This window comes from Nothobranchius furzeri, chromosome 8 (assembly GCF_043380555.1).
Source record: "Nothobranchius furzeri strain GRZ-AD chromosome 8, NfurGRZ-RIMD1, whole genome shotgun sequence".
Taxonomy (NCBI): Eukaryota; Metazoa; Chordata; class Actinopteri; order Cyprinodontiformes; family Nothobranchiidae; genus Nothobranchius; species Nothobranchius furzeri.
Window position 1 is genome coordinate 67,232,176 of NC_091748.1, and position 26,110 is coordinate 67,258,285.

General features: G+C 43.3%; 1 protein-coding gene across 3 annotated transcripts; it reads left to right on the forward strand.

Annotated features, from left to right (window-relative positions):
• Positions 1–83: 83 nt before the first annotated feature.
• On the forward strand, positions 84–26,109 carry rfx2 (regulatory factor X, 2 (influences HLA class II expression)). 3 transcript variants are annotated; one of them, XM_015970937.3, is made up of 18 exons: positions 84–221; positions 7,473–7,590; positions 8,158–8,247; positions 10,316–10,392; positions 10,855–11,101; positions 12,139–12,213; positions 15,409–15,590; positions 15,771–15,890; positions 17,819–17,940; positions 18,204–18,322; positions 22,255–22,367; positions 22,485–22,636; positions 22,733–22,830; positions 22,916–23,065; positions 23,192–23,400; positions 23,498–23,651; positions 23,736–23,778; positions 25,125–26,109. In XM_015970937.3, the coding sequence occupies exons 2-18, from the start codon at positions 7,483–7,485 to the stop codon at positions 25,244–25,246; spliced, it is 2,181 nt and encodes a 726-aa protein (XP_015826423.1). In that variant the 5' UTR covers positions 84–221; positions 7,473–7,482; the 3' UTR covers positions 25,247–26,109. The 3 variants fall into 3 exon arrangements, with proteins under 3 accessions (XP_015826423.1, XP_015826425.1, XP_015826426.1); XM_015970939.3 differs by lacking the exon at positions 12,139–12,213; XM_015970940.3 differs by lacking the exon at positions 8,158–8,247.
• The last annotated feature ends 1 nt before the right edge of the window (position 26,110 follows it).

Genomic DNA, 26,110 nt, shown 5'->3' on the forward strand with positions numbered 1-26,110 from the left:
GCCTTAACTGGGCGGAAAGCCAAATGGCTCGGGTCCCTCCCTTACGTGAGAGTGACGTAGCCGTTGAAGGGTAGCAACAGTTGCCTCGAGACCCTGTGGCGCTAGTGACTGTAGCCGTGGAGACAGTTACTTACCAACGGGCGCAACACTCATCAGCAGCAGCAGCATCTGGAAGTCGCCGAGCGAGTGGGGGAGAGGGCAGAACTTTTCTTAAAGCAAAGGTGAATATAAATATTATGCATCATTTATGAGCCGAGTTAGTCTCGATTTGGAGGGGGACAGCGTTTTGGTTTTCCACAACTTCTTTCTCTTCTGGCGTTAGCCCCAACAGTTCTCTTCCTTCAACAGGCGACTTCACAATGTCCGCCGGTGATTTATTCTCACTTCTGCCGCAGACGCATTCCTTACAAACTGCGTTATTATCGTTACTACAACTCCAACATGTTTTTTAACGCTGTTAAATGTGTGTGGAGACGTGAAGGCACTTCCAGTTCAACAAGCCCTGCTGAACGGATGGACTCAGGCTTCTCCCAGTCGAGGGTAGCTAATGCTAATTTGGCTGTAGTCATGGGTGCAAGTTCGCGTACGAGTTTCCGTCGTGTTGTCAGAAGACGCTCAGTCCGTCTGGTTGGGTCACAGCAGCGAGTATCAACTTTTAGTTCTGATTTTCAGAACTGCGCTTCAACAGGTGGACCGTTGGTTCTGTTGCTCCAAACAACGTCCGCTAACTCAGATCTCATCTTCACGCCAGGATGAGCTTTTTTGAGCGGTTTTCACTTTTCGTTTCTCTGAAAATAAACCTAAAAGGCCACCGTAGAGCTGTAAGAAATTAAAATGTTTATTTTGAGATTTACCTGAAGTTACATGAAACAATCTGCGTTTATCGGATAACGTCAATATCAAGGGGGAGCCGTTCAAAAACTTGTGATTAAAAATGTATCAATAACTTCAATAACAGGATAGGTTACAGCTAGGTGGTGCTGCTGGGTGATGTTTTTGTTCATTTTTGTTTTGCGTTTTCTGTCATTTTTTACAAATACACCTACCTCATTATCTCCTGCATTTTACATGAAAAATAACTATTTGGTTAATAAATTGCCATTTCCCTGTTATTCATTAGATACATCCATTTATTTATATTAAAACTACCCAAATTATCTCATTGATGGCACTGTTTGATCCCCTGGTGTCAATCAGCCACAGCTTTAAAGAGAAACAACAGATAAAGTAGACCCCACGTGATTTTAAGTTCCCCTTTGTTAGTTTTTGCAGTTTGTAACTCTTTTCTATCCTCCTCCTCTTTTCTTCTTTTTTGTCTCGGGGACAGGTTCTGTCAGACATTCATCAGGTGTTTGCTCATTCATATTGTGCAACATTGAAGCAAAAGAAAAACACTTTTTGGAAAGTCATCAATTTTTTTTGTGATGCATTTTGTTCATCTCCTACAGGTAGAGATATAAAAAGATTCAGTAGATTTATTATGAATGAAAACCTGTTTTCTTAAAGAGTGGAGGGAAAATAGCTCCACATCATAATTGGTGTTTGTTTTCATACTTTTTAAATCCACAAATAAAAGCTGCATTTAAAGTATGAAACTTTTATCAGTCGTGTTTCCTTAACAGGATGATTCTGTTGCAATTGTGAACTCCACCAGTTTCATCTCCCAACATGAGCATGTTATGTTTACATGGCAACTTGTCATACAAATACACAGAAGTCATGGAAAGAAAGGGGGTTAGAAAGGTCCAAGGAGGGGAGTGTTATTGGTTGGGTTATTATCTTCCTCTCTGGCTGGAATGCATATCTCTAATTCATATAAGCGCAGCAGAAAGAAGAGGTATCAAATCAAAGATACTTTATTAATCCCAGAGGGAAATCAGCTGATAGAACAGGCCTGATTCATGAGGATGCTGATCTAAAGGAGGAAGATGGTGTGGAGTTGGTCTTCATTCTTACTGTTACTAGCTTTGTTAGCGTTAGCTACAGCCTGATTACTTGTAAGCTTTTTCAATTGCAGTGTCAAGTGTTATCAGTGTTGGGTGTTTTAATGGAGCCGTGTATGCACAGATCAGCTGTCAATAGGACAGCTGCAGTGGTCTCCAGGGCAGCGGGTGACCTGACACAGCTTTTAGTCACGTGTGTGTGTGTGTGTGAATTTTAGGCATGTGAGGTGTTTGCGTGTGTTTGCTTGCACTGAATTTAGCCATCTTGATGAGGCCCACTGTTGGGGAGAGGTCTGAGGAAGGCATGGACCTGATAGCTGCGGTTTGTTTTTACAGGTGATCATACGGAGCAGCATTTCTCCTGCAGTGATGAGATGGCTTTTTGGGGGTTTTGTTCACATGATTGTCTGAAATTTGGAGACAGTTTTAATGGTTTATCACGTAACTCCAGTCAAAAGCAGGTCAGGAAATCACAGAGCGAAACTTAAGAGCTGAGGGGGAAATTTTCCTCATGGGGCTTGTTAAGTGGAAGTTAATGTGCCATTTGTGCTCATTAAACTCTACAGATTCATAATCCTCACAACTCATTTGCTTTGTTTTCATTATTTTTAAAGTGATGAGCCAGTATTGGTTCAAAGTAAGACCGTGTGTCTTGCATTAAGATTTTGGTTTCTACTGCTAGGATACAAAAACAGCAACTCTAGTTACGGATCTGCTCCTGTGGCGGTAGCAAGCTGAAACAGGTTGTTTTTCTGCCTGGGTGTCATCTACAGCATTCCTAGCATTACACCTGTTTGTATCATAGCTGCACAACTGATAACTCATTTCCTGCCACAAACAGAAGACCTGGCAGTGATATTTGCATCACAATGCCCCCCCCCCCCCACCCCCCCCACACACACACACTCCTCCCAGTGCAGGAGTAGGAGCAGCAGACCCCTAGCCTGGCAAGCCAGACTAAATAAATGTATTATTTACTTTGCAAAGCAAGAATTTGGTCTAGTTCACTAGGCTAGCAGACCCCCACTTGCACCTCACTTTTTCTTTCTTTTGTAGAGTTTGAGGCTAGTTAAGCGACATAAGCGACGGTTGTTTAGGAATGGCCACATCAAAGCTGACTTCTTTTAGTGAGGTGTAATTTTCCTGAGTAGCATAGGAAGAAAGCTTAGCAGGATTTTTAGACTGGTGCTTTTTTGTTGGCTTTCATTCAGTGTATTATTTTTTTTTTACAAAAGCTTTAGCAGATTGGTTTATTCAGAAGCAGCTACAGAACATGCTCAGCATTGTCTGAAAGATAAATGTTCCACACAAGGACACTTCCTTTCCTTTAGCGTAGTTTGTTTTTTACTTCAGTTTTCACTTTCCCTGATCGGAGGTCTTCAGGCGATCTCACGCTCTGCTCACCACAGTTTGTAGTGTGTTCTGTAATTGCTGTCTAGTAACACTTTTTTCCATTTAGACCTCCTCTGAATTACAGTGTTGACAACCAGCTGGACTGATTATAGCGTCAGTCATTTTTGTTACATCTGGCAACTTACCCGTTCAGTCTGAAACGGTTTATTTTCCCTGAAGATCTCCCACATATGACATGTTTCATTCAGAAGGAAACCTGGATTGTGTTTTTGAAATTCTGTTATTTTTTTGGAATTAAAGTTCAGCCTTCATGTGGGAAACATGCAGAAAATGTGGGATTAGTCATCAGATGCTAACCCCACCTTATTTTCATTTTCTTCTTCACAAAAGTGCCAAAAAAAATCAGATCTAGATTAATGAGGATAACTGTAGCCAGCGTGTAGTGTAACCCACATCACTGATACTTCCGAGTCTGATGACAACCAGTCATTTGGAGCAGTTTTCCTGAACAACACAGACACTTGGATCTGTCTCCAATTTAAAGCACTAATGACTCATCTTGGAGGAGAGTCACGCAGTGATTTGACAGCTTAGTGTCCCTACAGTATGATGAGGATCCAGACTCCAGAAGTGCAACTCAACACTTATCTCTCGTTTATCCGTCAGAATCAAGTCAGGGAGCGGCCATCGTCAGAGCTCACCTCTTCAGAATGTCTCTAAGGAGAAATAAAACACCTGTTGAATATAATTCATGTTAATCTAGTGCAGCATTTAATATAATACATTATTTTAATTAACTTAAGAGTGAGTTTTTATGCTTTGTGTATGAAATAGATTAGCAAGAATACCAACTGTTACACGGAATAGTTTTAATTTACTCAAGCAGCCAGGATGCTTGAATGCAGATCATTATTGCAGCTTGAAACATGGAAGATGAATAATGATAGAAAGGCTTGCCCACGCATCGGTTTACTCCGATTAAACTCCAGTTGTGACCATTCTGCCCCTGGTTGCCTCTCTTGTTTATTTCAATAAAATTATGTAGTTAACATCAACTCTTGAGTCTTCCACCTGAAGATGTGAAATGGTGTGAGTGAGGGCTGGAGGTGGGGGGGTGGGGGGGGGGGGGGTGAGTGGAAATTTGGAAAGGGTTAGATGAGGTAGGGAGTTGGGGGAGGAGAGCTTAGGCGAACACACAATCTCCATGGCAACAGTTTGATCTCTCTCTCTGTGGCTGTCAGGCTTGCAGTGCACACGGTGACAGAGTGGACAGGTTGTGCTGATGGCCAGAGGTGGTGGTGGGAAGAGGGGGGAGGGGGGGGTATTCTTGGATCAGAGATGGTGGTTGGTGCCTCTTTTCTCTGTCAAACACCCTCCCGCCCCCCAACTCTGCCATCTGCAGACCCCAAGAGCTGCTTTGATTGGATTAGCCATGAATTAATGAGACAGCCTTGAAGAACAGCCTCTGTGGTGGAAATCTCTCATCAGATCTTCATTTGCTCTTTGTGTGAACATGTGTCGCTGTGTGATCTCATCGCTCACCAAAACCACAGATTCAGGTTTCCTTAAATAAAAAAATGACTTGTTCAAACGTTTTACTGTTTATTAAGTAAAACTGAGAATCCCGACCACACCTGTTGCTGTTTTCTTTTTTTTAGTATAGATATGAGTGAAAGACTGAGGATTACACCTTAGCACGAAGCACGTGTCCTGTTGGGTTAGCAGCAACATGTGTCACCTTCAGGCTTTATTATTCAAAATCTCACTGAGCTAGAGAAATCTGCCAGCAACTCTGGAGCGATTAGATTGTTGATTTTTAAACAGAATTAAAATAAGGAGGCCATAAAGATATCCAGTCATGTTTTTGACAACTTAAACTTTCTTTTCTCTTATGAACGACACAAAAACAGACCAATTTATCCACACATGGTCAATGTGGCCACAGCCAGTAGAATGTCTGTACATTTCTTTATTCTAAGACAGCACCCCCCCCCCCACCACCACCACCACACACTCACACCCCCACACCCGTGCCTGAAATTAATAGCTTACATAGCATTTGTTGTTGTAAGTTTCTACTTAGCGTGAGATAGGGGAATCAGGTGGGGGGTGGGGGACATTGTTTGGTTTTGGAAGTATTCTGTTGGTTGCATAGCAACAGGCTCCTGGAAACAGGAGTGGACGGTGTTGCCACTGGCAACCGTTGTTGCTCTGCAAACAATGTGGGCCAGTGCAAACACGAGTCAAGACTGTGGGCTCCTGCTTTTAATTGAACATCTGCACTTGTTTTTCTCTGATTGAGTCGTGTCTCGGTTCGATAAGTCCGTGTCAGATGTTTAAATTTAGTCTCTAGTGTTGACGTGATCCAGTGTGGCGATAAGCAACAGCCCGTGGGGCTCTGAGGTTGTTGGAAAGTTTTATGTTTTTTTATGAGGCTTGTGAAACTCCGGTATTTCTTGTTAAGTGCTCATCTGGGATTTGCTTGGATCCAACTCTGCTATTAGATTTGGCATGAAAAAGGCGTTTGTATGAAGTTGTCTTTCTGTTGGAGGCAAAAGGCGGTGGGCCCGAGCAGCAGACCGTCCTGGGTATTGGGTCTGCAGCAGTGTGCTGCACCTCATGCTGAGCTCTACCTTTGTGCTAATCTGAGCTGCTGGTGGGGACTTTTAACCTTCCACCAACACAAAGTAGAAAGACTCTTCTAGCCCTCATTCCCTTTCTTCCTTTCTTTCTCCTCCAAGTCAATGATTTGGCACACTTCCCTCTACGTATTAGAGCCAGTGCTTAATGGATGAGAACATACAGGTCAGTGCTGTTTTTGATCCCATCTCACTAATGTCACCCGAACAAGCCCCCAGACTTGTCTTTGCTTAGAATGACAGAGAAAAAGTAAAATGATGGGGTGATTCATAACAAAAGTCTTTTGACTGATGCTTGAAGACTTCAGCAGCCTTTCTCTCGTCTTCTCCGTTGTTCTGATAATAGACTGTCAGTATCGGGCTGACACGGGCAACACAAATGGGAAGAAACATTTTGATGGGACTCGAGAGGATTTCCATCTGTTATTGTGCTCTGAGCTGTTGGTTGGGAAACATCTTGGCGTTCTGTCAGAAGAAAACTCGATATGTGCTTATTGGATCATGTTTAAAGGCACATCAGGACTTCCTCCACAATATCATGGTAATCTCAGCTGGGTTGACCCACCTTGATTTCATTTACCACTTATTAATGACCCTAAACTGTTACTGTTCTAAACCCTTAGAAAATAGTTTAGTTCTGAGAAGTTTTATTTGCAGTAAAACATGGTCATCACTGTCTCTGAGGTATTTTTCATGTTCAAGACCGATTCCAGGACCTCGGCTGTTTGCCGTGTTGGGAACAGAACTTAAATGTGTTGGACGCGCTGACTTCTGTTTAAGCTATATGTTGCTCATCTGTTCATTCCACCCCCAACTTTGCCGTATCTCCTTCTCCCTTATTCTCATTCTCCTCCCCCTCTTTGCTCCAGAGTTCCTGTGCAAAAGCTTTATAAAATAAAAGGGGGGGGGGGGTGTCATTGTGGTTGTCATGGATTCCTCACCATGGCAACCGACAAACGTTTACAAAGCATTGAGGAATTTCCTCATATCAGCTGGATTATTGAAGCCCTCAGAGACCAGCTCTGATTTGAAACGTACGCTGGATCTCATCAAGATCTTAGCGGGGGCTGAAACCCTGCTGCCATTACCCCCCCCATCATCTTCTGGTAAAGTGGGGAAGTTAAGAAGGTTTATTTTTTTTGGGCCTTGCAGTTCAATTCTTCTCTTGTCCACAGCTTTCTCCTGCTCTATCTTCTTTAGTCTCTAAAAAGAGCCTTTGTGTGGCTCAATTTTTAGCTCCCCTTTGCTATGCTGAGCACAGTCAGCCAGACGAAAGCCGGGTGGCGTTAGTGGCTTTGGAAGTCGTCCTGATGTCTCCGTGCAAACCAAGTCTCTGGTTAAAGCCAAAGGTGCCTCCTCTTGACACAAAGCCCCTGGCAGGTGCTATAATGCTCATGTTGACCCATAAAGGAGGCAAAGCATTGTTTACCACAGTTAGCTGTTTGTTTCTTTTTAAATGCTTCAGATTTTTTTCCATGTTATTTTTCTTAACAACACAATATAGGTACACATTCTTCTGTGTGTCTCATTCCCGTAGCTTTTCCAGAATGCAGAACTCCGAGGGAGGGTCAGACACCACAGCTGGTGTGGCGGCTCTGCGGACATCGTCATCAGCCCAGGCTCCTGTGGTCCAGCCGGTACCGGCCTCTCAGCAGGTAGAGTAACACCTCATGTGACAAGAGAAAGGCTTCACCCTTCCATCCAGTAGCTTTCAACGTGTACTTAAAAACCCAGAAGGTTTGTTATTTAGTAATTTATTTAATGGGAAATCAGGAGCTTGTCACACCCAGGCTTGCACTCCCTTTCTTCAGTTCGGTATTTCCAGTTGCACCATCAGATGGGTCTGCAGCTTCCACCTTCAGCTCTGCAGGGAGATTCTTTTAGTTTCTGTTAAACACTTGAAGCAGTTAAATGATAGGTAACAGGTTGGTGTGCATCCCACGTTATCTGATCTCTCACATTCCTGTTATGTCTCTGCTGCAAAAAAATAACTCAGAGCTCCAACATCAGAATCTTTAGAAGGCAGTCAAAACATCTGGTTTCATGATCTGGTATTCTTCTTCGTATGTCATCATGACTGTATGAATAAAATGTATTTGTTGAATCATAATTAGGTTTTCCCTGATCAACCAATCATTCTTGTGTGTGTGCTCATGTAGTTTAGACTAGCGTGTTTGTGTGTGACTGAACATGTAATTGAGTTATGTCTTGTATCCACACAGAGGGTGCTGGTTCAAGCCACAGGCTCAGCTCAGAAAGGAGGACAAGTACAGCAGCTTTCAGTATCCAGGGCCCAACAGGCCCCTCAGCAGGTACACAGTACTGTGCCTACCTGTTCACTTAAACAGACCAACACTCTCTACAGGCTTCTTATAAATACTCTCTAAACTATCAGAATGTAGCCAGAGATGTATACAGGGTTTCATTAGAAAACTGCATTCATGAGCTCAGCCGAAAACAAAGTCAGGAATGACTGGTTAAACTGAGAGGTTAAAGGTCATGTAGGGCTGGGATGATAATCCGTTTCCTGATCAGAAAAGCCCTTCGCTGCCAGCGATTCTCACCATTTTTACTGTTTTTCTAAGTGTGACAGAACGTTGCGCACTGTGATGATGTCGACGCCAAAACAACCAAAACAAAGCGGAGACTCACCTCTTTTTATCAGGAAGAAGCCGTGCGTTTCGAGCTTTATCCGTTCTTCCATAATCCGTTGTTGAATTGTGATCCGCAGAAGCTTTTCCGGTTCACGCCTCACTTTTTTTACAGTAGCGGCCCAAAACGATCTCCTAACACATGGATTTTCTGCTTCCTGATCATGTGACATGTAACTTATGCGGATGAAGTTCAGCTCCAGAGCTGAGATGTCTGTTCTCACAGTGTGGGGGCTCGTTCCGATGCCCACACAGTAAAAAAAAATTGCAAATGACGATTTTAGTCGTCATTGGCAGTGAACGGTTGGATTTAAAATGACGACTTTAGTCGTCAATGGCAGTGAATGAGTTAATCTTACGATAGATGAAAATGAAGTCAACGATTTTTCCAGCCTCAGTATATCAGTCTCTGTCAGACACATGACCTGCATGTCAACCGCACCCCCTTAGCGCCATTTTAGGTGTATGACTCGCGTTGCTAGGGGAAGCTGCAGCTGAAGTTGAAGCAGAACAAGAGTCAAAAGGATGGATAAAAGAACACGGATGAACAGATCCCTTACAGGAATAAACTCGTGAAGGAGGATAGGATCGGTATTTTCAGAAATGATAATCAGTAAAGTAGATCTCTACGACCTCAAAGGAAACAAACGGAGCTCAGACGCTTCATTACTGCCGATAATATATCACTTAAGTAAGTTAAATAAAGGCTTAATTGTTGCATTTAAAAGGGTGTTCTTGCATTATTATGATATATTAGCATTTCATAAGTGGTTGTTTTGGTCTCGATAATGTCGACAGTATCGTTTATCGACAATAATTTGTTGGACAATAATATCGTCCAGCAAAATTTGTTATCGTCCCAGGCCTAAGGTCATGCATTTATTGCTCTCTAGACCTAAACTCAGATTTTGTTTTTGTTTCTCATTAAATTAGACTTTCTTTTGTTCCCTTAAAGATTTAGGCAAAAACAAATTACAAAGAACTCTTTCAAAATTAGACCGTTTTCCAACCAGCGCTGGAGCCTCCGATTCTCAGATGTCAGAGGAGGGTTGCTAGTTAGATTCTCCTCCTCAGGAAAAGCTTCTGCAGTAGCTGATTCTGGTCTTCATCTCTTTGTCAGAACCCTTTTTTAATATTAAGAATGATTCTTCTTTTCAGAAACATTAGGGTTAGGGTTATCTGCAGCTAAAGGCAGATGGGTCAACTGGACAGAAATATGGGAAAAGTTCAGGTTGCACCAGACCATGGGGAAGTGAGCAGCAGCTCTTCCTTTGAACAGCTGAAAAGGTTAAATGTCTATTAGGATGTTTGAAGGTGTGAGATGATGAGGTTTCTGGGGTGTCCTGGAAATTCCAAAGTGGTGTTCCTGAGGGCTTGAACCAAATCCCAACAGTTCATGCGCTTTTTCCCATTTAGTAGTTCATTCTTCACCAGTTGTCTGTTTACAGTGATGAGCCAGACGTCTGTTTGAGTTCACATCAGAACCAACTTAGTCATAGTTGTACTGACTTTAGTCAAACATACGCTTTAATCATGTTTCCATCTAGTTTTGTTCCACATTGTTGCTTTTTACATCTTTTTGGAATGAAAAATGCTTTTTTCTCCCGACTTGCATTAGTTTTCTCTTCATGCATGTTAACATCTGCATGTTTGCATGTTTTCCTCATTCTCAGGTGGGTTTAACATTGAGCACGCCTTTATTTGTACTGTTGATTCTTTGTGTATGCAGCAGGTGCAACATGTCTACCCATCCCAAGTCCAGTATGTAGGAGAAAGTGGAGATGCTGTTTATACCAACGGAACGATGTAAGCACGGCTATGACATTTCACACAACTAAATGTTTCACACAGATAAAATACATTAACGGATAAATAAGCACACCAGCAGACTGTTGTGGTAAGCTGTTTCATTTCTAAATGAGGAGAAAAAAGAATCCACTTCCTGCAAAATGTAAAAACCTGTTTGACCTTTAAACGACAGAACTGCTCCTCATGTTTGGCTCTGCTGTAATAGCAAGGTCAGTAATTACAGTATGAAAAAACCAATCATTCTCACCATTTATAACGTGTCAGCCAACTGTGTTTAAAGCGGCTGTAATCACAGCACCATTAGAGCTAATTCAGATTTTCCCCTCCTAGTTTAAACATTTGGTTTAGTTCCAGCATGAATCGATATTGGTATGACAACAGTCACATTGTTGTATCAGATTAAAGCTGTTGTATTTGTGTAGCTTTAGCTTGATGCTAACGACAGCGATCTCTCCCCAGCCGAACAGCCTACTCCTATAACCCTGAGAGTCAGCTGTATGGGCAGAACAGTGGGGGGACCTACTTTGACTCTCAGGCCGGTGGAACTCATGTCACCACGGTGGTTTCCTCTGCCAGTAGTGGCGTGCCCCCCCATGGCATGGTTGGCATTGCCATGGACGTGGGCAGCACCTACCTGATCCATAGTGGAAGCATGGAGGGAAACCGCAACCACATATCGCACTCGTCACGCTCCTCCTCGGCTATGGTGAGCAACGTGCATCCTGCTGTTACTGTGGTAGGAAGAGTAGAGGGTTAAACTCCAACCACTGCTACCGTCAGCCTTAACAACTCTTACAGATGTTTTTTTTGCTCCAGCAAAAATATTGTCTGAACTCTAGTAGGGAGTTCAGACAATATATTTTTATGGTAGCGGTTGATGTACCTGCCCTCCCGACTGACGACCGGTTTCCCAGGAACCTGCAACCTGAGTTGGGGCGTTGTACCTTTGTATGAGCACCCACAGAGGCCATGAAGCCCGCAGAACTGGGACTTTCTTAAATTATTCAACACTGCCTTGTTTCGGAGGTTTTCACAGGCACTTGAGCGCCCTATGAAACAAACAAACCCCTGGGGCTCATTACCATTTGGCCGAGAGCCCTCTGGAGCCTTCGTAAGGCTTGGAACTCTGCCTGTTTCTTTTTCCTTTTCTTCTCTGGCGTTTGGCAGCAGAGCCACATGTCTTTTCCTTTTTTGACTTGATTTTCTTCCACAGCTCCAGAGAAAATCCATGCTTCTATCATTCACTTCAGTGACTAGTTAAACTTCGTCATTTATTTAATTTTTTTTTGTAATCAAATCATAGAATATGTCTGAATATTCATCTTATTACCAACTTACTTTCTAATGTTTTTGGACGTTTGGTCGAGTTTGGGATGATTGACCTTCTGTCCCAAATCTGGAGGTGACCCGTGCCCCTGTCTGTTGTTTCTATTTGCATACTTTAGAGTGTCTGACCTCAGGCCTTTAGAGAGCAGCTTAACCCTATGAGTCCCTTGATTTGCATGCTTTTGTCAGCCAATAATAGATTTGGCTGCAACACTGACTGATTTTAATGGAAATGCAGAGATGTGGCTGCTCGCTAACAGTCTTATTTCCTTTATCCTTTTTTCCCCTGTGTTCTTGTTCTTTGTCCTTATATCCCTGCTTATTTCTGTCCCCTTCCCCTTTTCTGTTTCTCCTGCCTCCTCCCCCTTCTATATCCTCTGTTTTCTTTTTCTGTCTGCATGGTTCTTCTCTCTTTAGCTTGAAATGGCGATTGAAAACCTCCAAAAGTCTGACGGAATTGCGAGTCACAAAAGCAGCCTGCTCAACAGTCATGTAAGTCAACAAGGAACTTTCTTTGGAGAGGAAAGGGAACGCTGTGGCTGAACCGAGCCCCCACACTGCGGGTCTGAAAGTGAGGCCAATGCGGAAATGAAATAAATTGCAGTTCCACCCTCATCCACTGGGGGCTGGTGTCAGAAGCGAGCAAGTCCTCATTGACTCCCATGTTAAAAATACCAATTTCACAGCAGAAATAAACATGTTTACAGCCTGGTACCAAAACATGTTTTTGGTTTAAATGATCTAGTTTACACTCATGACATCTCTGAGGGGGGTGAATTTTTTTCTCACTCTTCTGTTTAAGTGTATTAAAAGCCTAACATTCTGTATAATTAATGAGCATCTGACCCACGTGACCGCAGAGCTAGCTCCGTAGAAAGGCCTCAGTAGCCTCAGTCTGAGCCTCGGCCTCGCCTGAAAACTGTTCCGCGATTTTTAGTCTCTCAACTTAAACCATTAGTGGTAGCATTTCTGTATTCTTTTTTTGGATACTATTTGTGCAATTGTTGGACAAAATGACTTGCTGTGGTATTAATTGCACTAATAGAGCATCCAAGGAGTCTCCACTTCATTTATTTGGGTCAGTAAAATTATATTTATGTATTTTAGGTCACTGCCGCTTTTGCACTAGCTGAGCTTAGATTTTAACATGTACTGTTTAACCATGAAATTTAAATTTATTAGGGTAAAACCCAGTGCATTTAACATACTGCTGCACTTTAGAAAATGAGTTGAAATATAACTTGTTGGTGGAGCTGGGTTCCGACTATCGGTATGGTCCCCTCCCCGCAGCTTGGCGCATCTCTGATCGCAGCGGCGCTTGTCTGCTGCGCGGCTGCCGGCTTGCGAAGCTCTCGGGAGACCTCTGTGTTCCACCCGGTTTTACGCAGCGGTCAGCCCGGCGTACCTCTGACTCAGATGCTCCGGTGTTGTGCACAGTTAACTTCGGTTGTAGCAGGGTTGCTACCTCCGTTAGCTTAGCTCCCACCTCCACGTTAGCTTTGGGTTAGCTTGTAGCTACATCGCTTCAGTTCGACGGGTGTCATCATTTGATCCCAGCCTTACAGCCCCGCCCTCAGCTCCACCTATTTTCCCTTTTGTGGAATTGCCTGGGCTTGACGGAACCTGTGACACGTTCAAAATGGTGGTGGTGGCCACCTCCCATTTTAACTCAAAAACGTGTTATTGGAGCCTATGGAAACCAGTTGTCCATATATATGTATGCCGATGGGCTGAACCGGTGGGCTCCATGTTGTTTGTGCTCCGCTCTGTTGAATACACTGCTAGCTTTAGCTCTGTCCCCCTCACATGATGATGCTTTCTTTTTGGTACCTGTGTTCACACTCACTTTGTCCTAAAAACACATCTTACATGTTTACTTTGAGAAGCTGCATGAACTCGTGCTTCTTGATCTCTGTTATCTAAGGCGACATCTTTAGCCCCATTTTTCACAAATGTCTGTAAAATATTTAAAATGTTTTAGTGACTGAGATCAGACGAGCACTTAACAGTTTTAATCTGAAGTACGGTATTTATATTCCCTCCCTCCCTAGATAGTTGGTGATAATCTGTTAGCTTCAGTCCCATCATGAGGCTTAAGCATATCTCTGCAGATACAGATGTAAAGTTAAAGTCCCATTAGTCATCATCGCACACTGGTGATATTACATCTCTGCATCTGACCCAACCCCGTGGGATAGGTGAGCTGCAGCTGTGGCCACACTCGGGAACTATTTGGTGGTTTAACCCCCAATCCAACCCCTTAAGCTGAGCGTCAAGCAGGGAGGCATTGGGTCCCTTTTTTTTTTAAAGGTCTTTGGTATGACCCGGCCGGGATTTGAACCGGGATCTCCAGTTGATCTCCCAGTCCCAGGGCGGACAAACAAAAAAAAGTTTTAAAATGTTGATTGAATGGACATAAAAAGTAAGTGAAAGCAGTTTGATTGAAACTTGCACTTAAAAAATAAATAAATAAATAAATAAATATGAGGTGGTAGGATTTCTGACAAAGTATTCTCCTGCAAAGTTTGGAACTGCTGATTTATATGGAAGCCCATTTCTGCTAGACTAGTAAGTCATCCTATATATGTAAGAACTCGGTCATGGTGTGGAGTCTACGGTTGTCTTTCAAACTGTCTCTGCACACAGTTGGATAGAGCTAGGACCAGTCAGAGCAACAAAGTGACACAATCATCACTATGGAAATTTGTCCTGATTCCCCGTCAATACATCAACAAAGTACCTCTATCTGCCCATGCATTTAAGTAAAGCCCAAGTCAAAATCATCCAAAGACGCCATCTTTGTAGTTTTTCTCAGTCGCTTTTGTGCTAAGTTGGTAGAACGCTGTGATTGGCTTGACACAAAACTGTTCAAGCCAATGGTAGACCTGCTGAGACTCCAATGGAGCAAGACACCGACCTGCAGAGAACAATCCTTCTTACTTCTATGGTTCTAAATGTCTTTTCTACGATTCCATTAAAATAAGAACTCTTGTGTCTCATAGTTATGACTTAGCTATCTTATTATCAGATAGCGACGACATAATTATGAAATAGATACATTTTTAACCAGTGGCGGGAATGGGCTTCCACACATTGGGGTACATCCATGATTAACCTAAATATTTGCTCTCAAGTACAGAAAACGTCAATTTTTCTTATGACCCTTTTTTAATGAAGCATTTTCACTTGTACACACTTAAGACATTACCTGGTTTGACTTTATTGTATATTTAAGAGACTCACTCAATTGTAATGAGATAAAAAAAAACATTTTTAAAATTTTCAGATTTTTATTCACGCAGAAAAACATGCAGAGAGGATTCTTCCCCTCCACGTTAACCTCTGTTGTCTGGTATTTTAAACCTCCTCTAGGCGATGCCAAGTCTTTGGGACTGTGCTGGTACACAGAGCATGTTGTTACAGTCTGCATCTGCATTTATGAGAACTTTATTCTTACAAAAGTAATGAGTTTTACAGATGTTTGAACATCTGCTTTAGTCAGGCGTTTCTAATCCTGCAGTCTCTAAATAGCCTAAGACCCAAACTCAGACGCAGCATGATTCAGGAGGTTGTGTGAGGTGTGTGATCTGTGTGTTTGATATCTTCTCCCTTGTTGCCCAGGCGACTGACACAGACATGAGTTGAGACTGACTGATGGTGCAACTGTATTTTTATGTATATTTTTAGCTGCAGTGGCTGCTGGACAACTACGAGACGGCGGAGGGGGTGAGCCTGCCCCGCTGCTCGCTGTATAACCATTACTTGAGGCACTGTCAGGAACAGAAACTGGATCCGGTCAATGCTGCCTCCTTCGGGAAGCTCATCCGCTCTGTCTTTATGGGCCTGAGGACGCGCCGCCTTGGAACCAGGTAGGAAGAGGCTGCTGCAGATGCTGATTACTGTGACCCTGTTACTGATGTAGATGTGACACGTATGACCATGCTTACAGACACCAGAGATGTGCTGGTAGAGGAGAGTAATAATAGTGATTACTTTGGTGGTGGTGAGGAAAACTGGTTTTCAGGCTTTTCTCTCACTGTGTCCGTCAGAGGCAACTCAAAGTATCATTACTATGGCATCCGGGTGAAGCCGGACTCGCCCCTCAACCGGCTGCAGGAGGACACCCAGTACATGGCCATGAGACAGCAGCCGGTGCACCAGAAGCAGAGGTCAGAACTTGATGTTTTAAAGATCTCAGTCCTCCTCTTTTACTTTTTTTGTTATTTTCAGCAGTTGTCAGAAAATTTGGGCGAGATTTAGCATTTTGTTGTTCTTGATCTTTATTTGTAAACAGAATATTTTTTCTTAATTAAAAAAGAGGTCATTCACTCATATTTTTAATACATTAGTAGTGGTCTCTAGTAGGAATGAATGCTGTATAAGTCATACTCTGGGAGGGGATTAAATAGAGGTGCTGAAAAAAATCGATTCAAGTCTGAATCGGGATTCTTATTTATAAAAATTCAGAATCGATTCCAAGAACTCAAATATTTGGCACGTTACAGGTTTGAGATGCACTTTTTTTGATCTTTGTTAGGAGAGTCAGTACTCAGCTTACTTTTGTGGTCCCATAAACTGAGATGATTTATGTTTGACTCTGCTGATAAGAGGGCACTTGAATGTAATTTTATCCATACTCAGAAATTTGAGATATTCTCATATTTATTTTCCAAGTTGATAAATGAGTACTCAGGATTACTCACGTAACTTGTTTCTACACATACTTGAAAATTATTTGACCGTATTACTTTCAAAGCTACTGTTAGGTAACTACAGATTTGTTATATTTTACAAGATAAGCCAAAATAAATGTTGCCTTTTGGTCAAAAGATTGCTTCTGTTTACAGTTTTAGAATCACTTTATTTTACATTGTAAATTTGCATTTTTGGAGCATGACCAGTTTAAAGTCAAATAAAAATGTCCCATAGCTTTAACTAACTTGTACAACAAAGTAGTTCATCCTGGAGCTGACACTCTTTGTTAATACTGATTGTGAATCGATTTAAATTGACAATCGAGAATCGATTCTGAATCGAATTGGCACCCCAAGAATCGGAATCGAATCAAATCGTGAGTTGCTCTAAGATCCACATCCCTAGGATTAAAGCTCAGAAGCGCCTGTTTCAGCATGGAGGAGAAAGTAGCTTCAGACGACAGGATTTAGGGTCTTATTTCCTGATATTTGGACATCTCACCTCTGACTGGCTAACAGCAGCTCTAATCTACCAATGACTGTTTGGACTGCAACATTGATGTTTTATCTCCACTAATAACACAAGCCTGAAGGAGTTCTGCTGTGTGGCAGAGTTGCTAATGCTAACAGTTAGTTTCTACCAATCAAGACGTTCTCTGCTGTTTCCTGGGCGTTAAAACAACAACAGCCTTTCCCGTTATGAGTTAAGATGGGTGAGTCCATGAGTGTTAAGTGACAGTGTGACGTAGATCTGTCAGGCTTTTCTAATCCTAGAGTTTCACTGTCTATTTTCTATCAGAAGCTAACGCAGGAGATAGGTGTAGGAGACCATTTTCATGTTCAGCCTGCATGTTAAACTCAAAGTGACCAATAATAATCATTAAAAATGGTTTCTCAGTGAAGGGCCTTTTTAATACTCTTTAAATCAATTTTTAATGTTTATTTTATCTTATTATTTTTTAACTGGCTCCTTTTCCATTTTAATTTCTTATTCCTCTGATCCAATCAAATGTTGGCGTATGTTTAGAGTAAAAAGCAGTACAGTAGCAGAATCTTCAGACCTTTAAATGGTAAATGGCCTGTATTTGATATAGCGCCTTCTAGAGTCCTGGAACGCCCCAAGGCGCTTTACAACACAATCCGTCATTCACCCATTCACACACACATTCACACACTGGTGGGGATGAGCTACAATGTAGCCACAGCTGCCCTGGGGCGCACTGACAGAGGCGAGGCTGCCGAGCACTGGCGCCACCAGTCCCTCCGACCACCACCAGCAGGCAACGTGGGTTAAGTGTCTTGCCCAAGGACACAACGACAGCGACAGACTGAGTGGGACTCGAACCTGCAACCTTCCGATTACGGAACCAACATGCACAGCTCACCCTAATTCCTCTGCACAGGTTCAAGCCTCTGCAGAAGGTGGATGGCATGTCTGACAGCCTGTGTGGGAGCTCTCAGCACTGCAGCAGCACTCCGGAGCAGTCCATAGCAGCTCAGAGCCAACACCACCAGCAGTACATCGGTAAAGACAGGAACTGGCATCCCTACTTCCCAGTTTTTTACAACTGCCTTTGAAATTTTTACCCTGTTCATCCAAATACCCTGATTCCATCACATTTGAAACATTAATAACAAATGCCAGACGGGTTCAGAAATATGTTTATCAGATTTTTTGTAACAAACACAACAGGAGCTAACATTAAAGCTAATGCAGTTCCTTTTAGATCCTGTCCTGTACCTGTTTGAAGATGTGCCGGTAACATCTATCTACATTTATTTATGCAGATACGTCTCACTCCTTGCCTCCGTTTCCCTCTCCCGACCTGGGCTCCCTGTCTCTGCCTGAGCGCATCAGCATGAGGGATATCAAGAAACTGCAAACACTCTACAGAGGCCACTGCGAGGTTAGTTCCATTTCACAACACGTTTCTTTATTAACGTGTGCATGTGAGTTAGAGTTCATGTTTCAGGTTCGTTATTAGTTGTTTTCAGAGCTGCATTATTCCCAGGATTCATCCAGTTCATCACAGAAATTAAGAGGGAATATATAAACTCAGTTACATGTTGACTGGTACAAAAAAATCTTGTGCATTTTTGCAGTTTGTAAAGATAAATTGTATAATTCAATGTCAAAATTCAAGATAAATAAATATTAAAGGTCTCATTCACCTTTTTCCCAATAAATTTGCTGTGGTCTCTAGTATGAATGAATGTGTCGAGTCATTTTCAGTGGAAAAAAGCTCTGGCGCTCCTGTTTCAGAAGGTATAAGTTTGTCAGATGGTGAGAGAAAACAGGATTTGGAGTCTTGCTCATTAATATTCATGTTAGGGTTGGGTATCGAGCATCGATTGGAACCGGGACCAACTGTTAGTTTTTTCCGGAATCGTTCAAAGTTTTTTTATTTCGATTCCTAGAATGCCGACCAGAAGAGGAATCCGTGGCCAATATCCATGAAAAATAAACGCGATCTGCAAATTGTGATCAACGCTTTTCAGAGCTGATCACACCAGCTGTCTGTGTGCAGCATGAGTACCCCCCTCCCCCCCACACACACCCAGCGGCCAAATATAAACAAACGCGTCTGCCGAACTTTTACTCCGTAATGTAAACTTAAACTCCTGCAGCGTAGAGGAAACTTGTTAAATACGTAAACATGGTGGATTTAATAGAAGCTTCAAAGAACAAACTCTGGACGGTGTGAGGTGAGTTTGTCTCACTGCAGAAATAAAAACACACACGGAGCGTCAGCAGTCGGACGTAGCCGCTCACCAACACTCGTGTGTGTGTGTGTGTGTGTGTGTGTGTGTGTGTGTGTGTGTGAGCGTCAGAAGGCTGTACAATAACCTGTAGAATAATTTGTCATCATGCTAGAGAAGCTTCTCTGTGGTGGACCACACCAGCTTCTGCCACAATAAATTCAGTTCATTTTATTTCAAACATATACATTCACCAACATTTCATAAAATCATTCCATGCAGTTGTTTGAAAAGGAGTAGGGAGAAGTATATACTTATTTAGCCCTACCCCCTCAGGTTTACATCCTCATCATCTCAATTTGAACAACAAAAACATTTACAATGCCTTAAAAAAATAATTCTCATAAATAATTATTAATAATAATAATAAATCACACACAACGTTGTGAACATTTTAGTTTCCTTTCTGAACTATTTCTGTTGAGAGTTTTAATGTTTAAAATCTGTTAGATTGTTACTGACAGCAGCTACATTTAAGTTTCACTTCCTGTTCTGACTGAATGCTGCTGCAGCATGGAGGTGTAGTTCTCAGTCATCCTGGACGTGATCATTCTGAGAGTTTTAGCTGAAAACAGCTGGGCGTGTCTGGATATGCTGGAGACATTTAGCCTCTCATCCCAGAGGCTTCTTCCAGACTTTGGTTGTGGTCAGTGTAGCGTGAGGAAGTACATCAGAAACAAACACACGGGCTGTGCTGCAAGTCGTCTTCTTTTTTTCTCCAAAACATGTTTTTGTCTAAATGAAGGTGATGTTGTTGTTCATAGAATTAAAATTCATGTGGTTAGCTGGCTCATTTAAAACATGTAATGTCTTGAAAGAATCGGAATTGGGAGTTGATAGGAACCAGAATTGAAATGAGGAATTGGAATCTGAATGTTCAAATTCAAACGATGCACAACCCTATTCATGATATACAAACATCTGCCCTCTGATTGGCCAACAGTAACGTGACTCTTCCAATGCCTCTCTTTGCTCTTCTTTTTTGGGTAAAAAATGCAACGTTGATGGTTTATCTCCACAAATAAAGGCCTGAAGGAGTTTTGCCTTGTTGTGGAGATGCTAATGTTAGCTTCTACTAGCCGAGACGTGCTCTGCTCGCTCTTGGACGCTAAATCAGAACAGCATTCTGCGGTTGTGAGCAAAGGTGGGCGGAGCCGTGAATGCCAAATTTTCTGGCTCTTTCTGGCCCAATTGTTTTCCCGTCAACAGCTACCGCAGAAAAGCTTCACCTTCGGCATGAATGCAACTCAGAGTCACTGCCTGCATTTCAGAAAGAACAAGTTTGACACGGTTTCTCAGTGAACAAGACCTTTAAGCAACATTAATGTGTCTAAAACCAAACAGTTGACCAATTCCATCTTTGTGTAATGCGAGAAATGCAGCAGCAGCAGCTGGAAATTCCAGTGTAATCCCATAATGATGATGACCTTATCTTAAAATGATTGAGAAACCAAGCAGCAGCAGTGGACAGGTGTCCTGTTTCTAAACAGAATCTATGATGTAAGGAGAACAAGTTCTGGGGAAGGGCTGTATTTCACAACAGTATCTGTAGAGCACAACTCCTTCTCTAAAAAGTGCGGTAAATCGGAGCGCTGGCAGCATGAGGAGAAGAAACAATACGGAACATGAATTTGGGAAAGAATCTGCGATAAAAACAGTAAAGCTGTGGATTTATCATATTATCCCTGCCCTCCCCTTATCCAGCTTCTACACACTCCCTTTGTTCCAGTCGTCTTTTCATCTCCGTGCAGCTTTCAAGACATGCCAATTAACCTTTCAGCACGCTGTGTGGACATCTCGGTGTCTTTGTGGCGGGCTCCCCTCAAGCCTTTGTGTTGTCTTGTCTGAGGACAGGCACATGGGCTCCTGTCTTTGTCTGCCAACACATTTCTGTCACTTTCACAGCTCTCACTGCCTCAGCGTGTTTAACCATTATGCACTTTACTGTTTTCATCAGCGCTGACCTGCTGGGATGTTAGCCAGGAGTTTTTAGATGAAACAAGACACAGGAACATTTGTTTATTTCATTGAACTTCCATGTCGTTTAGTTCTGAGCGGTGTTGTGTTGTCCCCACTATTGGAGCGTGTATTTACTGATGTCATGGTAACAGCTGATGTCAGGACAGATGTTCAAGCCTCATTAAAGTCATTTAAGAAATGATTAGATGTTTAATGAAACGTGGGGGGGGGGGGGGGGGGGTTGTCATAAATCACTGCAAACCACCGGAGCTGTCGTGAGAGCGCACGGGAGTTTTAGATGGGGAAGCTCTGCCGCGGGCTGCTGATCCGTCTGACTCTGCGTGTTAGCACACGTCGTCTCTCTTCCACATTACTGTTAGTTATATTTTTTATTATTATTTTTTTTAACCGCGTTGTTTTTTGTGGGTGGGCCTAAAAAACGGCAGAGGGAAAAATGTGCTTCTTCAGAGGACACGGGTAATTCTTCCTTTTGTTTTGGAGCTCTCTGTTTGACCTGTTGCCGGGGGCAACTGTAAACACGGTTACCATGGTGACGGCCAAAGAGGAAGCAAAAACACAACACGTGATTGAAGTATACGCTGAAGTGTAACAAGACCCAGCAGAAAGTGGTTGTCCTGGCAGACAGAAAGAGGAGAAACTGTGGCAATAAGAGTAAATTAGAGATTTACTGAAGTGTTTAATCCAAGAGAAACAGAATTAGGATGAAATCATTTAATCTTTTTGAATTTGCTTATTATAGATCACTGCTTCCTTTTATACAAAATACTGTTTTACACAAACAGGAAAGAAGTCTGGGTTAACTTAGGCCACTGAAAGTAGGCAAAGCCCTGAGATACTGGTCAGCTCTACAAAAGTGATTGAAATGAGCAGAAGCATGAGAGTGGCCCACAGGATTCTCCCAGTGATAAATGTGGAAGGAGGTGTGTGTATGTGTGTGTAAAAAAGCCGGATCATTGTCTCACCAGGAGGAGAGGACCCAGGGTGAGCCAGAGGCGACCTGCCTGCCTGTAGAAACTTTGTGTGTCTGGTTGCCATGGTTCCACTCTGTGTGTTTTGACTCCCCTTCTCCTTATTTCCCTCCCTCGCTCCTCTCCTGCAGGCCACTTTGGACGTGGTGATGAATCTCCATTTTCACTATATTGAGAATCTCTGGCAAACCTTTTGGAATTCAACACCGCCACCTAGTGATGGGAGCACAACCATCCCCAGCAGGTCAGGTCCCACAGACAGGACGAGTCTTCTGTGTTAACTGCAACAGTTGTGATGTCACACCTGAACACCAACTGTGGTTTCTCCTGAGATTCTGATGTTTTTCTTCTCTCACTGTAGTGACGATGACCTCGAACGTGTGATTCCCAATGAGAAGCTGATTGCTCTGTGTAAATATGAACCTGTCCGACTATGGATGAGGAGCTGTGACCACATCCTGTATCAGGCCCTGGTGGAGATCCTCATCCCTGATGTGCTGCGTCCGGTTCCCAGTCCGTCAGAAATCAGTGCTAGATAACATCTTCTCACCTCTAAGCTGTCACATTCATGTTTTATAATATAATCTATGATTTCTCTGTGTAATCCAGGCACTCTCACTCAGGCCATCCGAAACTTTGCCAAGAGTCTGGAAGGCTGGCTCACAAACGCCATGAGCAGCTTCCCACAGGAGATTGTTCGCACCAAGGTTAATAAAAAAAAAGGCCCAGAAAAATTAAAATAGTTGTGTGTGTTTACTTTAATTATTTCTGGGTGGCTTTTCCCTGACGTAGGGGGCGGTAGTCAGCGCATTTGCTCAGACTTTAAGACGATACACCAGTCTGAACCACCTGGCCCAGGCAGCTCGAGCCGTCCTCCAGAACACGTCCCAGATAAACCAGATGCTCTCGGACCTCAACAGGGTGGACTTTGCCAACGTCCAGGTGAGCTTTCACAAAAAAAAAAAACTGTAACACGATGTTCAAAAGACAGATGAGCCAAGTGTGTCAGCCAGTGTCTGTTGTGGTTTGTCTCTGGCTGAGCCTGGGGGTGTTTGTTGTGTCCAACAGGAGCAGGCTTCCTGGGTGTGTCAGTGTGACGAGAGTGTGGTTCAGCGTCTGGAGCAGGACTTTAAGGTCACCCTGCAGCAGCAGAGCTCTCTGGACCAATGGGCCACCTGGCTGGATAACGTCGTCTCTCAAGTTCTGAAACCTCACCAGGGCAGCCCCAGTTTCCCCAAAGCTGCTCGCCAGTTCCTGCTGAAGTGGTCATTTTACAGGTATGAGCTGGGGGGGGGGGGGGGGGCACACACACACACACAAGAGTTAACACCAATGTTCATAGATGCTTATTGTGGACACGTCTCTCTCCTGTAGCTCTATGGTGATCAGAGATCTGACCCTGCGCAGTGCTGCTAGTTTTGGCTCCTTTCACCTGATTCGCCTGCTGTATGACGAGTACATGTTCTACCTGGTGGAACACCGCGTGGCTCAGGCCACTGGAGAAACTCCCATTGCAGTCATGGGAGAGGTGAGAGCTTTGTTCTGATAAGGAAACATACATCACACTCAGGCCTCCTAAACATGAGGATTAATTCTCTCTGAATTCTTCCAGTTCAGTGACCTGAGCTCCATGATGCCATCACTCATGGAGAAGGGTAAGCTCCTCCCACTACTCTAGTCATCTCCAAGTTTTACAAACATGCAGAAATGTGTTGATTTCGCAATCCTCGCTTTAAGAAGACACCATGCCAGCATGGCGATGCGCAAATTTTGCGGCATTCGTTCCGCCTCGCTTGGTAGTAATATTGCGGTAACTGTCCATCTTATAAACGGTGATGGCGCCTTGGTGCAACAGAGGGAGGTATCATGATCACGTGGGGAGTTACTTCCGAGCTCCGGCCATTAACTACTATGAAAATGTACAATAAGTTTCACCTTCGTAAGCAGAAGCAGCTGAAATGATAAACTGAAGCGCTGCAACGCTCCTTGAGCTTCTCTCCGTTAGAGCTGGAGCTCATATCAGAGACCACAAGGGGATGGAGAGGAACAGACTCCTTTAGGAGCGGCTTGTCAAAGAAACTTAACAATTGTGGTTTCAGTCGCAGTAAAAATCAAGTTATGTCCAAGATAAACTGAGGTCCGCAGCAGCGCTGAGAGCGCCGCCATTGCCCAATCTTTCGTAAAAAGGACACGATTGCGCCACATTACCACCACGGTCTGACGACTTCTAAACAACCTAAGCTTCTCTGATGCCGCCACGGCGTTGCGACAAATTGATGGCATTATTTTATAAAAATGACGTACAGTCAGAATGAGCAGAGATAAACATATTTTTCCCTTTTAACAATTTTCCAGCTGTAATGTTTAATCAGCTTTTGACGTAAAAACAGTTCTGAGAAACCCTGTGCTTGTTCTTTTTGAAATATGATTGGTCACTCAGTTTCACATGCAGGCTGAATATGAAAATAGTCTTCTACCCCTGTTTTCTGCATTAGCCGCTAATAGGAAATTGATGGGGAAACGCTCGGTTCTGCTAGCCAGAGCTACGTCACATTGCTAAATTAGCATTTATGGACTCATCCATCAAGGCTTACGGGGAAGGTTGTAGTTGGTTTATTGTTCAGGAAACAGCAGATAACGTCCTTGCTAGTAGAAGCTAACCATTAGCGTTAGCAACTTCACCACACAGCAGAACTCTCTCAGGCCTGTGTTATTTGTAGAGATAAAATATCAACACTGCAAAACAAGAGCCAGTGGTAGTCGCATTGCTGTTAGCCAATCAGAGATAGGATGTCTAAATATCAGGAAATAGGACATCTTTTGCGCCCCTTAGAACAGGCTCACTTCTGGTTCCTGAAACAGGAGCGCCAGAGCTTTCCCCCCCACACAGATCGACTTACACAAAAGACCACTGCAGATGTGTTGGAAAAACGAGTGAACTTGGTCTTTAATGTTTAGAAACGTATTCTGACAGTGATATTGTTCGTTTCTGTGCCACCAGATACATCATTCTCAGACGATCTGAGTAACCTGGGCAGCGAGGCAGATACATCCAGAGGTCCCGCTGAGCCGGCTGTAAAGAGGGAAAGGATTGAGATGAGCCACCCTCTGCAGGAGATGTGAGACCAGTCTGACCAGTGTCTTCGTCAGGAGGGGTTCCTTCTCCAGCAGAGTCGTGTAAATAGAGAAGAGTGTTGTAGCAGCAGCAGCATCATGATCATCATCATCATCATCATCATCATCCCTCCCTTCTGGAGTTTATATAGATGCTTTTTTTCCCCTTTTAAAGACTCACAGGGTAACATGGATCTGATTCTTCTGTTTTTGTTGGAATTGTTAATTTCCTTTGTACAGTAACTTTTTATCAGACAGATAATTGGAGTGGTGGTGTGTGTTGTACGTGATTCATCTTTTTTGTTTTTAGCTGTGCCATGGTGTCCTTTTGAGTGCCTTAGATTTTTAACTCCTGAACCACCACTACAGTGTGTGTGTCTGCCCTTCAGCTGTGCCTCTACCGCAGTATGAATGTATCGTCTTCAAACCTCCAAAGCACCTTTAACATCGATGGGGTGTTGGTGCGGTCTCCTGGTTGCCTCTTCAGCTCGTAGCAAACGTGTGGGAAAAGGTAAAAGAGAACAGGAACACGCAGCCTACAAACCCAAAGGACTTTTCCCTTTTGTCCTTCTCACCAGCTCAGCTGAGTTTCCTCTGCGTCTGGCTGCAGGACCTCACCATGTGGCAGGAAGCCGGGTAACTCGACTGTTAGATGTTTGTTTACCTCAATATTTCTGCTCTGATGACAGGAGGCAGGAACATTTTATAAAAAGCCACGGCTCTTTTCCATGTCCCTCCTGATCTGGTGTCAGCTGGTGGAGGATCTGTGAGCTGCTTTACTGGAGCAACCCCAGACTAATCACCGTAATGGAGACGAGATCCTAAATACCTGTTAGAGCTTTAGACCCGTGAAGCCAAAACCCTCCAACTAAA